This window comes from Lissotriton vulgaris, chromosome 7 (genome assembly GCF_964263255.1).
Source record: "Lissotriton vulgaris chromosome 7, aLisVul1.2, whole genome shotgun sequence".
In the NCBI taxonomy this organism is placed as follows: Eukaryota; Metazoa; Chordata; class Amphibia; order Caudata; family Salamandridae; genus Lissotriton; species Lissotriton vulgaris.
Genome location: NC_141695.1, coordinates 101,512,869 through 101,529,911, shown reverse-complemented (window position 1 = coordinate 101,529,911; position 17,043 = coordinate 101,512,869). Strand labels below are relative to the sequence as shown.

The 17,043-nt window shown below is 40.4% G+C and overlaps 1 protein-coding gene across 1 annotated transcript in view; it reads left to right on the top strand.

The window, feature by feature from the left end:
* LOC147700910 (killer cell lectin-like receptor subfamily B member 1B allele A) overlaps positions 1-13,796 on the top strand; it is a 439,368-nt gene extending 425,572 nt beyond the window's left edge. Inside the window, exon 6 of the mRNA XM_086928539.1 lies at positions 13,661-13,796. Coding sequence (XP_086784665.1) covers positions 13,661-13,796 — 136 coding nt within the window. The remainder of the gene's footprint in view (positions 1-13,660) is intronic.
* Positions 13,797-17,043: the final 3,247 nt, after the last annotated feature.

The following is a 17,043-nucleotide window of genomic DNA, read 5'->3' as shown; positions in this document are numbered from 1 at the left end:
TTTTAAATTACGCTTAGAGCAGGACACAAACTATCATTAGCTTTGTGCCCATTTCTCCCACATCGAAAACAAACTCCTTGGAAAGGAAAAACATTTCTTTTTGCGTCAATTACAGAATTGTTTGTTTTCTCATCCTCATTACTCTTCTTAGTATCATTATCATGTTTTTTTTACAGACTGGCACACAACCTCTTCAACTTTTTCTTGGACAGCCGTAGGCTTGCTTACTTTACTCAACTTGTTAACACACTTTAACATGTGTTCAACCCTTTTTGCAATGATCATTACTTCGTCCAGTGGTGGCTCATCTTTTAACCAAAGTTCCTCTCTAATTTTATCGCTCTCCACACTTTAACACAAACTGATCACAAATTCTTTCTTCAATTAGTTCTCCAAATTTGCAACTTGAATCTAACTTCCTCAGAGCTGTTAAAAATTCTTCCACACTGTCATCTTTTCCTTGTTCTCTCATTCCAAAATAGTAATGCTCCATAATAGTGTAAATCCAATTGCTTTACACACACTTCATACTCATTTAAACCTCTTTGACACACTTGACTTAAGGGAGGTAAGTTTTCCAAAACTTCTTGACCCTCACCTCCTAAACAGTGTAACAAAAGTGCTTGTTTTCTCTCTGCACTTAAATTCGCACCACACACCCTCGCATAATTCTCAAATATTTTTTTCCATTTCACTGGTGGTTCGCCTGGGCTAGTCAAGAAAAACAGTGGTGAAGTTACATTTTGCATTTTTTTAATCTGAAATCACAATTTTCTTTCATTTTCTTTAACCTGAATTACTCCCGAATAAACATGTGTCAAACTTTCCCAGCATTTTATAATCCAATAAATTATCATTTTAATTAAATGTTTGTCTCATTAAATAAATCTCTAAAACAGTTCTTCCTACTAGAGTACTTTAGGGTGTGTTTGTCGCCGTGTCTATTTGCTAAACTGATATTGTTGTTCAAATTACAACTTTCTCCCCAACCTAAAATGGCCGCCACCGTCGACTTCGTGTCTTTCTTTTTTTTTTGCTGATTGACCTTATTTTTTTCCTCTCTTCCCAACCTAAAATGGCTGCCACCGACGTTAGTCTAACAATCTGTCCGCTTTCTTTGGGAGATTGAGCTTGTTTTCCTCTCACAAGCTTATGTCACACAAACTTGAAAATGAAGGCTGACCCACCAACCCTTGATCTCGCGCGTGCGCGATTCGCAGATTTTCAATGCTCGCGCCGCTAGCTTTGGGCTTAAATGAGTCTTACTTCCATTGAAGACGAGACCTGCTCGGAATCGCACTCAGGTAATTTTTACCACTATTTCTTTCTGCCGGTTGCTTCGTCTTTTCCGATGCCTCCTTAAAATTTCAAGTGCAGACTCGATTATGCCTCCTGCTCCTTCCTTCTCCAAGTTAGGGTCTCTTCTTCTTTCTGTGCACGCGATCGTCGCCAGTGTAAAATAGATAAAAGGACACTGGAATTGAGGATAAAAGATGAGTCCTTATTATTAAGACCCCATCCAAGGAGGACCACAGCCAACTGCCGCCTCACGGAATTGGCAGGCTAAAACACTCCATGTTCTAACATGGAACATAACAACATCACAGCAACCCATCACACTTCTCTGCTTTTGTTGTCACCAAACTGATCTGATATGGTCTGTGCCACCTAGGTTCTAAACACAACTTCCTTACGTGTTTCCTGATAAGGACCCACTCTCCTGGACTCAGATCATGTGCTTGATCTGGCTGTGTTGTGGTTGCAATTTCTCCAACCTGATGAGACACAGAATGCACCAGATCAGCCAATCCTTTGTAATAATCAAGCACTAGATCATCAGAAATATTCATCAGTTTGTTTGCTGGCACAATCGCTTGTCATTAGGACTTCATGAGGACTCAATCCATTCTTTTTATCAGGAATGCTTCTAAGACTCATCAATACCAGAGGTAAAGCGTCAGGCCATTTCAGTGTTGTGGATGCACATACTTTTCCCAATCTAGATTTTTAGTGCCATTGACTTGCTCCACTATTCCAGAAGCCTCTGGTCGATAGGCACAATGCAGCTTTTGTTCAATTTGTGATGCTGCACAAATCATCTGAGCTATCTCATTATTGAAGTTGGATTCCCTATCTGTTTCTAAAGTGACTGGAAATCCGTACCTTGGGATCAGCTCTCTCAAAAGCAATTTAGCTACGTTAAAGCTGTCATTCCTTCTTGTGGGATAAGCCTCTACCCAACGAGAAAACAAACAACAAACCAACACATATATTAGTCCGTTACATGGAGGTAACTCTATGGAGTCAAGTTGGAGTCTTGTAAATGGTCCTGCTGCTTTTCCAATTCGTCCCCAACTAACAACTGTCTTTCCACCTGGATTATGCTGCTGACAGATGGCACATCTCTGACATAGGCTCTCTGTAATGAACCTGAATTTTCGGTTATACCATGACTCCTTGAAGAGCCTAATCATTGCATCTCTTCCAACATGTGCAATTCCATGGTACAACCATTTGGGAAAGTCAGCAATCTGGCATGACTGGCCTATCATCTGTGTTCACCCATATTTCATCTTCTGCTCTCCTTGTACAGCCTGATTTTATCCAAAGTGCTTTTTCCTCATTGCCTACCTCATCCTGCAACTGCCTAATATCATCCCAAGATTCTAAAGAGCAAAACACCAGGTGGCAATTGGTATATTAATTTCCCACCCTTCTGTTGATGGCAATTGAATTTTGTGCACAGAAATGCGCTACTTGATCTGCATATCTGTTGCCATTCGTCACATAATCATTTCTTGACTTATGTGCAGAACATTTTACCAGTGCAATATTTTTGCACAAATGCAATGCATCCAAAAAATCGTTCACATTTTTGCCATTTTTATTCGGAGAACCTGAAGAAGTCAGAAATCCTACTTGCATCCATAACTGCTCAACATCATTAACCAACCCAAAACCATATTGACTATCAGTAAATATGGTTACTCTCAAATTTTTGCCAATTTTGCAAGCTCTAATCAGAGCGATTAGTTCGGCAATTTGTGCAGATTTTACCCCAGTTAGGCAGGATGCTTCTAGAACTGGAGTCACTGTACCTACTGCATAGATAGAGCTCAATACACCACTTTCATTTCTCAGACACGATCCATCAACAAACATCACACTATCTGATTCTTCCAGTGGGCTTCTTGATGTCGGGACTTGGTTTCGTACACAACTGTCATATCCAAACAATCATGATCTGCTTCACCTCCTACTTCCCCACAAAACAGACTAGGCCACAGTGTTGCGGGATTTATCATCGTATATCTCATCACAGTCACATTCACAGCAACCAATATCACTCTTTCATACCTAGTCAGTCGACTATACGTCATATGCTTAGTCCGTGTTCTTGTCAAAAGAATCTCAACTGAATATGGTACATAAACTTAGACTGGATATCCCATCACAGCCGATTCACTCTGTTCCAGGCTTACACAAGTTGCAGCAACTGCTTTCAAACAACTTGGTAATGCTGCAGCCCCTGAATCCAAAGTAGCAGAAAAATATGCCACTGGGTGTCGTACCATTCCATGTTTTTGGGTCAAGACTGAATGTACACCAATCTCTCTCACAACAGTATAATGCAAAATCCTTTCAATACTCTGGCATTCCCAATGCAGGTGCTTGACAAAGACTGTCTCCTAACTCAATAAAAGCTCTCATACTTTCATCATCCAACTCAATCAGATCAGTCACATCTTTGCAGACCTCAAAGATGCCTATAAAAAGGCGAAAAAAATCTACCATAACCTTTGCAATACTACCAAGGCCAATTTTCTTTCCAAGACCATTACTGATGCGGCTAACTGCCCAAAAACTATTTTCAGTCTAGTAAAAAAGCTTGTGAGGTCTGAAACCACGGGAATCCCTTTGCCATTAAATAAAATTCAGTGTGAAGATCTTGCTCATTTCTTCACAGACAAAATTGAAAAGCTATAAAAGATATATCTGTATATAGCCAACTCTCATCCGAGCAGGCCTTTGCAACCACTTTCCCCTCCCAATAACCACATTTTACCCTCTCCTAGTCTGACTGTTATCACATCACACACAGTACCAGTCATGGAGTCCCGCACTACTCTCCCTCTTTTAGACTCCTGGCCCCTTCTTGGCTTAGATACCTTAGCTACCATCTTAGACAGAGTAAAGTCTGGCTCTCCTAACGACCCATTACCTATTTCCATTCTCAAGCAACTTGCTCCTTCTCATATGCATGTCACCCTAAATGTTTTAAACTGTTCCCTACTTGAGTCCAAAGTCCCCGATCATTGGAAACATGCTATGGTGATTCCACTACTAAAAAAAAACAACACGGACCCTACTGTTCCTGCTAATTACCAACCGATTTCCCTTTTGCCAGTCTTCTCCAAAATCCTTGAAAGACACATTCACCATCATCTCTCCCAGTTTATTGAGACAAACAAAATTCTCCACCCCTCTCAATCTGGGTTCAGAACTGAATTTTCCACGGAGACCACTTTGTTGGGGGTCACAGAGAGGCAATGCCATCACCTCGATATCGGAAACAATGTTGCGCTCATACTTTTAGATCTCAGCGCGGCGTTCAACACGATATCTCATCCCATATTAGTCAACACTCTGAGGTCCTTCGGCATATGTCGCTCTGCCTTAGACTGGATTGTCTCTTTCTTGGACGGCCGCACGTTTCAGATCTTTTTGGCCAAGAACAGCTCTGATATCCATCCTTCACACGACGGGGTACCCCAGGGCTCTGTGCTGAGTCTCATGCTCTTTAACTTGTATGTCAGGCCTCTGGCTGACATTGCAGAACAGACCGGTCTGACCCTTTTTACTTACGCCGATGATTCTCAGATCATCTTCTCACTTTCACACTCTGACCCCTACTCCACATGTTGTCTTCAGCTAGGTCTTAGGCGTATTGCAGCATGGATGAACCAGAACTATTGGAAACGAAACGGGGAAAAAACCGAGGTCCTAATCCTTGGCAAGGAGAAAAATCTATGGGGGCCGCTTCATTGGCCCGCTGAGATGGGTGCACCTCCGCGACCTGCCAGCTATGTCCGGAACCTAGGTGTTTACATCGATGACTCCCTGTCCATGCATCATCATGCATTTGCTTCACCATCTTAAAATGGCTTAGGAAGATCCTTTGGATGCTACCTAATGCCACCCAGAAAACTGTGGTCCATGCCCTTATTACCTCACGGCTGGACTATGGGAATGTCCTCTTTCTGGGCGCAAATAAGGTTGTGACCCGCAGACTGCAGCTGGTACAAAACTCTGCAGCTAGACATCTTTGCAGTGTCCCTAGTTCCACTCCTATTTCTGGCCATCTCCGTGATCTGCACTGGCTCAGTTTGAAAAAACGCATACAATTCAAAGCTCTCAGCTACATGTATAAGATCAAATGGGGTTCCGCTCCACAATACTTGCAGTCTCTTGTTCAGCCATACATCCCTAGATGCCACCTTCGTTCTGCCACTCTTGAAAAATGTATGGTCCCGAGGTTCAATCTGGCTAGGATGGGTGGCCGGTCCTTTTCTTATCTTGGCCCAATGCTCTGGAACACCCTCCCGATCACTATCCGCAAAGAAACAATCTATACCAGTTTCTGCAAATCCTCAAAGACCTGGTTGTTTAACCAGTAACGTCTTTCATCATTACTCCTCTGTATTTTGCTTTGTCCAGGTGCCGGGAAACCCTTTTTGGGTAGCTGTTGCGCCCTACAAATTCAATAAATAAATAAATAAAAACTTTGTAGGGGTTTTGCAATCAGTGAAAAAACACGGATCCACTGTGAACAGTATCCAACCATTCCCAGGAACATTCATACTTCTTTCTGAGTTTTAGGCAAACTCATTTGTTAATCACACTGATCCTTTCTGCTGTCACTTTCCTGACTCCCTTCTCTATCTCTGTGTCCCAGCAATTGGACATCCTGCTTACATTATGTCCACCTTTTGCCAAATGGTTCAATAAGGCAATTGTATCTGTCACATATGCCTCTCATGTTTTGATGCCACCAATAGGTTATCAATGTACTGAACTAATACAGATTTTTCTGGCATGATTAAAGTCTCTACAAACGCAAGGAGATGATGGACAGAAACGAGCATCCTGTGACCGGTTTCTGGAAAAGACCCTTCATAAGCCAGCCAAGCTTGAATCCAGTGGCAAAATGAGCAGGGGACCCACGTCTGGGCATACCCTGCCAACTTAGGGTGAACAAAGCAAACACAAGGAGATGATGGACGGAGCACTGAAACTTTCCAGATCCTCACCCCCAGTCACAGATGTGGTTGAATCCATCATCATTCTTTAGCTCAGTTCAGACCTGGCTGATGGCAAACAAGTCTTGATCCTGTGCCTCATGGGAACAGTCCTGCCCGAACTGCCAAGCCAGGTATTCCCTGAACCAGAAACAAGTATCCTGGGACCTGTTTCTGGGAAACACTCTTCATCAGCGAGGCTAGCTTAAATCCAGTGGCAAAGTGAGCAAGGGACCCACGTCTGGGCATACCCTGCCAACTTAGGGCGAACAAAGCAAACACAAGGAGATGATGGACAGAGCGCTGACACTTTTCAGACACTCACCCCCAGTCACAGATCTGGGTTGAATCCATCATCATTCTTTAGCTCACTTCACCACCTCAGATCAGACCCAGCTTCATGCAAATCAGTTTTGATCGTGTGCCTCATGCGAACAGTCCAGCCCCAACTGCCTAGCCAGGACGTCCCTGAACCAGAAACAAGAATCCTGGGACTGGTTCCTGGGTAACACCCTTCATCAGCCGGGCTAGTTTGAATCAAGTGTCAAAGTGAGCAAGGGACTCACATCTGGGCATACCCTGCCAACTTAGGGCGAACAAAGAAAACACAAGGAGATGATGGACGGAGTCCTGAAACTTTTCAGACACTCGCCCCCAGTCACAGATCTGGGTTGAATCCATCATCATTCTTTAGCTCACTTCGCCAACTCAGTTCAGACCCAGCTGTATGGAAATCAGTCTTACCCCTGTGCCTCATGGGAACAGTCCAGCCCGAAGTGCAGAGCCAGTTCTTCCCTGAACCCGAAACTAGCATCCTGGGACCGGTTTCTGGGTAACACCCTTCATCTGCCAGGCTAGTTTGAATCCAGTGGCAAAGAGAGCAAGGGACTCATGTCTGGGCATACCCTGCCAACTAAGGGCGAAAACAGAAAACACAAGGAGATGATGGACGGACCAAAGTCTCTAACACTTTTTCAAGATCTGATAAGAAATTGAGGGACTCTCTGTGTACCCTTAAGAAACTTAGCACCATGCCAAAAGATGGTCTGTGAACCGGTATGCAAATAAATATTGGCTCTCCGGAAGTAAAGGAAGTAAAGGAATCGAGAAAAAGGCTTGACACAGATCAATCACTGTGTAGCAATCTGCATCACAGGGAATTTGATATAGAATCACTGCTGGATTTGGCACTATTGGACAATAGGGTACCACTATCTTATTAATTGTCCTCAAATCTATTTTTTCCGCTTGGCTTTTTAATTCCCATAATTGGCTAATTACAAGGACTGCCCTGTATTTCTCTCAGAATACCCTGCTCAATCATTTGATCAATTACAGAAGAAAATCCTGCTATTATCTCGGAACTCATTTTATACTGATGTGTATTTGGATATATTGCACCATGTTTCACTGTAACCTGAATAGGATCCACACCTTTCATCAGTCCAATTTCTGTTTCTGTAAAGCCCCATACATCGACCTTACTGAATCTCTCAGTTCTGCAGGCAAATCTTTTTCGGTGAGAAGTGAAAACAACTCATCCACTTCTGTCCCTTGCTTCGCTAGCATAATTATGAACGTGACATTCTCATCTGGTGTTTGAAAAGACTGATCTACCTCTAGAGTTGCGCCAAGCACGCACTCTTACTCCCCCCTCAGGCACCGTCATTGAGATGAGTCTGAATCACTTTCATTGCATTGCAACAAATATTGCAAAACCATTTGTACATTTTTATTCTTATCAACTTGTTCACCTGCGTGAATACCAGTGTTCACACTGTACTGCTGTACTTGAGCATTCACATTATTTGGCATAGAAGCTTGTGGTACCAGTAACTGTGCAGTAACTACCTGCTGCTGCTTTTGCTGATTCACAACCACCTCATTCTGCATCTGTGGATTGAAATTTTGATTCACCCCATTATTCTTTAGAACAGATCTACACTCGCTCTTCCAATGTCCAATACACTCGCTCTTCCAATGTCCAAATTTTCCTCATGCATGACAAGGATATTTCTTCTTTAAATCATCTTTACTCATTTTTCCTCTACCTCTGCCAACACTAGATACCTGACCATTCTGATTCAAACCCTTCATCTGATAATCTGTTTGGGAGTCACTATATGCTTCTTGCTGCTCTGCTACTTTTGCTTGTGCTTACATCATTTTCTCTTTTAATTTTTTATGTCTTGACTAAATATCATCACTACAATATTTAGCATACCTCAGTATCTCATCAATCGTCTTGCTCTGCCAACAAATCAAATGTTGCTGAATCATGCTACTAATCTCTAGTTTCAATCCAAACACAAAGTGATATATAAAATGACCCATAACTTTATATCCGATATTCTCAAACCCACTGTACTGTTTGAACACCTATAACAACCTCTCATAACATGCATGTACTGATTCTTTCAGTTCTTGTGTCGTTCTGTCTATTTTAACCCAATCTGTTTCCTTTGGGGAAAGTTTACTCTTCAGGTAAGTTATCACCTGATTGTACTTTTTCATCAACTCATCAGAAGGTACTCCTGTCTTTGAATCTCTTGGGTATTCTTCTTTAGGCCAATCAACAGTAATCTTAAACTCAGTCCACAAATCAGCTGGATCAACAATCTCAAACAAACCATCTAAATCTTTCAACAAGACTCAACTGGTTTTTTCCTCAATCTAGGAAAGTCATTTGTAAGAGACAATATATCCTGTCTATTCCAAGGAAAGTGAACTTATCCACCACCTGGAAGTTCTCTCATTGGACACACCCTTTCAGCTTGTTCTGCCTCCCTCAATGGAAACAAAGACCCATTTTTATCAGTATTCGCTTCTTCTTAATTTTTCGCTTATCTTCCTTTCCATCATTCTACATCTCCCCATTTCTTCAAAATATTCATCAACTCTTTTATTTACGATCGTATACCAGACGCATCAAACTCTCCAAATCCTTATCAGTAAAATCTATTCTACACGGTTTCTATAATACCTTTGATTTTCCTATGTCTACTCCATATTCACAAGAAGCTTCTGTCAATTTCTCATGAAAATTTCTTGCTCTCCAAGTAATATTTTTACACAAAAATAGCAACTCCTCAGCTTGATAAGTACTCAGTCTGTCTGGACTTATTGTACCAATAATCATTTTCTCCAAATCCACTCTCAATTTACTCACATCTATACTCTATGGTTGAGGTTTTTGCTTTTCCATTCCCCTATTCAATCCTCTAACTCATCTGGCGAAGGACCCATTGAACTCCCTGAAGCTGGTGTGACACTCTGCACTATCTTCCTTGGCTCTATGTGTGCACTTCTCTTTGGAGTTTCTGTTATCAACTCACAAACTGGAAGATCAATCAATGAAGTATTTGACTCAACTTGTTAAATCTGATTAGCTACTGTTACTACCTCATTCCTAACCTCATTCATTGGGACTGTCAATGCAAGTACTCTCGATATATTCTGTTTCTCTCTATACAATAGAACTATAGGACCAATTGTTACTGGCACTGTCAATGCTTCTGCATTCAGACGCAATTGATACTTTTTCTAGGTCAACTCTTCTCCTGCTTTAGTCAACATATCCACTTCATTCTCCTGCACTACTCTAGTAACTACTGGAACTTGTGGAACCTGCAGCATCAGTTGTGTTCCCTTTAATGGTGCATTTGAAACTGTCTCTTTTATACTTTCTTGATATGGTGGAGTTCTTTTATCAAAATGTCATCTAACAATTCATCGTCAAAATCATCAAAACTTGATCGTTATGTCTCTAAATATTTCTTTTTCTATTTACATTTGCCTCCAGTCGATTCATGAGCAACTAAAACTGGATATGAATCCTCTGTTACTACAGCCCTCCTCCATCTTTTCAATCTTTGTTCCCTATTCTCAAAAGAATATCTAGATATCATATTCTTGTATCTTCTTCCACTCCCATACTTCTCTCGTTCAAATGCCTCATACTCCCATTCCTCAAGTGCTTCATACTGAGTAGGTCTAGGTCTTGGTTCTAAAGAATTCATTTGTTCTCTTAGATTCTGTAGAATCCCTACATTAAATGTACCATGTTCTGGAAAAGCCAAAATACCATCATCTTGTGTATATTTCATACAATTATCTAACTAAATACATGTATGATTACCACATTCTAACATCATAAAAGAAGCAGGTGTTTTCGTAGGTGGAATGAGAACCCCTTCTCTAGTCACTATTGGTTAGTCCTTTTTAAAAAAAACCTTTTATCTTATTAATCAACTTCAATTTTTCCCAACTCTTTTACGCTAAAATAAAACTCAATAAACAAACAACAAACTCTTCGTACTTTTACAACTTCTATTTGTTAATGATCGTCCAATACCAGTGCGACTCATAATAACTAACCAATCAGAGCACTACTACGTAAGCAATAACTCAACCAATAAAAATGTAGCTTACAACAGTCAACCAATCACAGCTCTCTAAGCTCCCGCGATATGATATCAGTATTACTCCTTCTACTGACTCCCTGCCTTTAAAAAATAATACAGCAATGTATTTTCTAGGTTTTTCTTAATCAAAATCTTGATAATAACAACATACAACAATGCTACCTTGTGTGTTCCACTAAATAAAGACATAGTCTACACTTCAGAACGAGAATACTTTCACTTCGAGTAAAACAACAACCAGAGCTATTCTGCACCCAAATAAGCTACAGGAGGACTTGATACTCCTCTATGGATAAGACCAACGTTTCAGAAGTGGACTTTCACATGGAAAGAGGTCTTATCCCTTTGGGGATAAGGCTAGAGTTTTGGAAGTGGACCTTTTGCTATAAAACACAAAAATCTACTCCCATATGAATAGTCCTTGATATAACACCTACAGCCTTTTGCTATTCAGTATTACGACAACAGACAAAGTACTTCTCGATTGTGATACGTTATCCCCACTATTCTATTGCTCACTTCAGGCTAAACATAATTATCCAGGGATCTCAGGTAACACTGTACCCGCATTTCCAGACAACATAGAACAAAACACTACCTTTTCATGTTAGAAAACAAATAATCAATAATCAATCATTATTAGCAAACTAATCAATAATGAACCATCCTCTGCTACTAAAACCTGATCCAGCGCCAATCAAGGATCGATAATCAATAATAACACAATTCTTTCAACAGGTACATAACACAAACTCACCCCACAAATATGAGCCACTGAATCACGCTGTATATTTTAGTTTCTACGACTAAATAAATCAGTGTTTCATTATACAGGCTTGTATCTAACACTCTAAATACTGAGCCTGCATAGCAACTTCTTTCCTCTGGTCGATGGACCTAAAGTTGAGAAGTTGATAGTAATATTATTATCTATCTATCCATCTATCTATCTATCTATCTATCTATCTATCTATCTATCTATCTATCTATCTATTTATCATTATCTAAATAACCACAAACTCGGTGTAAAGTAAATTTTGCTTCTCTCCAAATAATATAAGAATGAGACATCATTCATGTACAGAAATCACAAGGCAAACAATGTATTATTCACAGAGAGAGAACATATCAATGCAAACAGTATCAAACTCATATCAAAATGAATAAATGCACATGAAGGAGTGGATTGGTGAAGAGACAAAAGTTTCAGAGACAAAATGCATTTAAATTGATTATGCAAAGTACGAATCATCTAGATAATACTAACCTAAGGAAAATAAGGAAATACCAGCCCTTGGCCACAGGGATAATAGGAGGTCCCCCGAGATAGATTTCAGGAAACAAAGAGTAAAAGGATACGTTGTAACAGGACAGGAACAGGAACCAGGCAGGCCTTAGCAAACTGATGGACAGCCACGATCACCCTCTAAGCTACTCCCAACGCTGACCTAACCACACCCCTAAGGGCACCCCAGTTATACCCTAAAACATACATGTCCAACCCACAGTAGTTGAAACATTTACAAAAAATCGGTCTCTCATTGGTTGATTTGGGGGGTGTTCTATCACACCACCATAGTCACGGCCATATTTTCTAATGTTCTTTGTATTGTATTTCTTTCACATTACTCTATCCACACATTTCCTTTAGACAGCTACATGTTTCAATTTTCTACATTTGAAAATGTCTATCAACGGTAGAAGTTTGTACATTTCCTTTCATTCCCTTAGCCGTCTTTCTGTTACTTGGCAGATACGCAACGTTCTTTTGTGAAGTTCAGCCACTGTTTTTCTCTCCACTCTCTGTCAGAGCTCTATTTTCACCATATTATTTTTTCATCCTTTAGCCAATTTAACTCTGTAACATTCATGGAGCAATATAGGCCCATACGTTTTTGAAGTGAATAGAACACAAACATTATTAATTTCATGAAATGTACTTCTCACTGTCAACCTCCCAACGTTGTAGTAATCCCAATGTTATTTTTCCTAGCAAGAGCATTAATGTGCAAAAGAAGCATTATTTTTGTTAAACTTAAAAGCAGATCTTGTCTTTCATGCATTAGTCTTAGCATTAGTGCACGCATGTGCAAAGCATTTTCCCACTGTTTGTGTTGGTGCGCATTAATCAGACTGCACACTATGCTGGGGCATTAATTCAAGCAGGTTTTATTTTACTTACTCAAAACCCTGCACCATCAGGGTCAATCACTGAGCAAGGATGCTCCTTGAAAAATATGCACTAAATTTACAACGTGCATATTTCACGACAAATCAGGTTTACACAACAGCAGTAAATTGTCTTGTGGGAGTAACTATTGCTGCCGCAGTGATACAGTAACTCCACATCAAAGGCACAGAAAGATGAATGGGTTATTTACAGCACCAGTGATACACAAAATCTAAAAAAAAATGAGCAAATACGATATTTTCAGCATATGAATCCAGTTAGTTTTATTTATAACAATCTGTTATTTGGGATGTATGGTATTGAGAACACCTAACATTTAGGTTGTGTTTAATTCCCTCGTTACTGTGCACACTCTCTAAAGTACTTCTTTTGAAGAGAAGCAAGCACTGTTGAACCCTCCCCTTGTTGCACCTTTATTTGCAGATTCTCTACAAGAGTTTGTGATCCAGGAGACAGGCAGCTGTGGTGCCAATAATTGCAGTTCAGTTTAAACCTAGTTAATCCAGAAGGAAAAAATCACATCTGAACTTTGAACTGTTCAGCTGTGAACACAGACCCAGTTTAGGGGAACACTTGTTCATCTTTAGATGTCTTGTGCTATATACAGATGACAGCTTTATCTTACAGACATTGTTCACTAAAACATGTTTCACATTGTATGTGTGTCAGCCCCATATTTTGTAATACAAGTCTATCCAGTTATTAATGACAGCAGCTGTCTCATACTAATGTCCCTTTTTTTACAGGTTAAGTGTCACAGGCTCTGCTGATGGAGACAGTTGCGGAATGGTGAACATAGGCTCCATAGTATCCTCAAGTTGCAGCAATGCTATATATTGGATCTGCCAGAAGGAAACGGAGAGCTGCATCTCCACGATGTAAACCTGGAGTCAATCACTTTAGCATCAAGGACGCACTAGCATTAAGGGGAAACATAATTTCCCTGCAGTCTTTACAACGACAAGCCTTTACAATGAGGTGACGTTACCAAGTGTTACTTTAGAACATAAGCCTCTACAACGCTTTGCTGTAGGGGCTGCGTTGTAGGACTTGTGTTGGATTTTTAAGTCCAACAACTTCCCATCTCTTGTGTAGACTGGAGTTGGAATAGTAATTTATACAATTCCAAAGTACAGCGCCTCCTAAAGCAAGTCGTTGTACCGACATTTGTGCAAGTAACACGTGGTAACGTTGCAAGTTGTGTACTGACTGTGTCGTGAAGAAATGGGTGGTAAATGCCTGTGGGGTTCCATTATACAACTACAGAAATAATGGTTCACCCTCTGCGACTAAAATAATAGTAAATGATTTGTCTCTTCCTCGGTAGAGAAAACCCTCTGGAAGTGATGGGTGCAGTTAATAAAGATGTTATTTGACCAGGCTTAAATTTTCTATGGTCTACATGCAAAACCCTCTACTTGATAAACGGTGCCCTGTGCTCAGGCTGGATGTGGCTTCTGTTAATATTCTGGTGAAGAAAGAATTGACTTCGGTTGTGTGTGTGGGTCACAGTTCAGCTATTCTGGGGACCCAGGCAGAAGTTAGTGCTTTTCCAGGCTTGACTTGCCCCATGTCTCTAAAATATTAAAACCAGCTTCAACGTTGGGAGGACTCTCATGTTCCAACCTCTCATCTTTCTCCACCAATTAGCAAATTGAGATAGTACCTGCATTCATGTACTTATAAGGGTGATTTTAGCAAAGGGCTCCTGGCTGCAGTGTGTGTTTGTGTTTAATCCTTAGCCAGAAGATACCACAATGAAGATACCTCAGTTTCATACATTGTACCAGCTGTGCCACTATCCAAAAATCCACATGTCCGGGTGAATAGAATCTTAACTTAAGCGAGTAACTTTATTGTTATTAACTTTTAGATATTCCTTAGGGACACCTTATATCATTCTGCTCATTGCTCCCATCCAGTGTTTTTTTCTCTAGTTCAAATAGCAGCTTGGTTGCCTCTATGTCCACCAAAGGCAAAATAAATATGACAGATTTACTAATATTTCACTAAACACAGTCTTGCAAAAACAAGCGAAGTTATTGGGCTGCATAGCGCAAAAGGGAGAGTGCAGAACATCACCATATCTTTAAAGAAATTGCACAGTTTTGTTCTTGCTCTGGCTCATTTAGTGATGCCTAGCATCAACGCAAGCACCCCTGCGCCATTGTGCAAAGGCACCTCCATTATGGTCAGGATTGTTTTTGTGCAGGAAAGGCTATCTTTCTTCACATAGACTATCCTTTGAGGATATTTCTTTTTGTATATGTTCTGCAAAATGCAGCCCACACACAATGTGAAACTAATGAGGAGAAATAAAGATATTTCTCCTCATTACACCATACTCATGCAGGTGCACCATTGCATAGCAAACCCATGTTTACATCTCTTTATAGATATGGGTTTGCTTTAAAATCCATGGGTGGATGCATGGAAAAGCCCATGCATGACTCATGGAACTCCTACCTGACACTCAGTAATGGAAGGGAGTACAATACTATGCATTGCATTCTTTTTTTTAGGTTGCACCTGCAGGCTTGTTAAATCTATTGGTTTTAATAAATCTTGCCTTCACTTTTTATTGGTCCATATGCTAGCCAGTTTACTTTCCTCCATTTCTATTGGCTGTAGCCTGTTCTCTCATCAGTTTGCCATGGCCTAACTGCTCATTCCCATCCGCGTTGGTGGTTCAAACTATTTTTCTTTTGGTTAATGCTGCATACCATTTACTATTTACATTTTGCTATCTAAACACCTAATATTACTATATTTTACAACTAAACAGGTAGTCACAAATGCAGTTACATTACAGTTAAAAGGGGCTTGATTTAAATGGTGCAGCAGTTGCAGTGGCATCGGGACCAAAAGATCCGGGGACGCCACTAAACCGAGATTATTGCTAAATTTTACTACTAAACAGACGGTCACAAGTGCAGTTGTCTAGCAGGCACTAGGGTGATGATTACAATGGTACAGCAGGTGCAGTGGCACTGGAGCCAGAAGTTGGCATATGTCCTCCAAACACCAAATATTGCTATATTTTACTACTAAACAGGCAGTCACAAATGCAGTTATCTTGCAGGTACTAGGGTCATGATATGAATGGTGCAGCAGGTGCAGTGGCACTGGAGCCAAAAGTTGGCATATGTCCTCCAAACACCAAATATTGCTATATTTTACTACTAAACAGGCAGTCACAAATGCAGTTATCTTGCAGGTACTAGGGTCATGATATGAATGGTGCAGCAGGTGCAGTGGCACAAGACCCCAAAATTATCAAAACTCCTCCAGACACCAAATATTGCTATATTTAACTAATAAACAGGCAGTCACAAGTTCAATTACCTTGCAGGCACTACAGTCATGACTTTAGTGGTGTAACAGGTGCAGTTACATCAGGGCCCAAAGCACTAGGACCCCCTCTAAACACCAAATCTTGCTATTTTTTACTACTAAACATTCAGTCACAAGTACAGTTGGGATCCTTAACCTCCTTTCTCATTTGGGACAGTTTCTGTATAACATCACAGAGCCAGATAACTGCTGTGGGGTCTTATATTGTTGTATTGTAAACACAGTCATGTGCCTGTTCTAAAGGTATTCCTTGAGTTTTGTGATTGCAGCCTGTTGCTTCGACTGTCCGGGAAGGGATGCTGTATAGTTTTAAGAGCAGAATTAGAAAATTCCAACTTCTGGGCATTGTTGTAGCATTGCGTCTAAGCTTGTCTTTGTGAGCTAGCGTGTTTAGTGACTGTATGGGATTTGTGCTGCTGTTCATTTTTCAGAAGGTATCTATTTTTTGTAATACTTATAGATTTTTTTAAAACCGTATTTTTCATCTAAGGTGCGAGTTCTCCACTTTTTTAACATTGAGAGATTAGCTTAATAAGTAGGCAGGTGGCAAGCGTGGTTCTATTTTGTACTGGCTATATGCTATATTGTTTGCTGTATTTTCCGTTGGCCAAATGAATAAGCAATGTGGTAATTGAGCGATACTCTGTAAACTGAAGCAGGAGTTATTTCCCAATAGTGAGAATTTTGCTGTTCATCTTTTAGTGGACGTAAGATGCATTCTTTTTTTTTGCATACTTCTAACATGCGGTATTTTAGCTTAATAATTGCTAAAAAG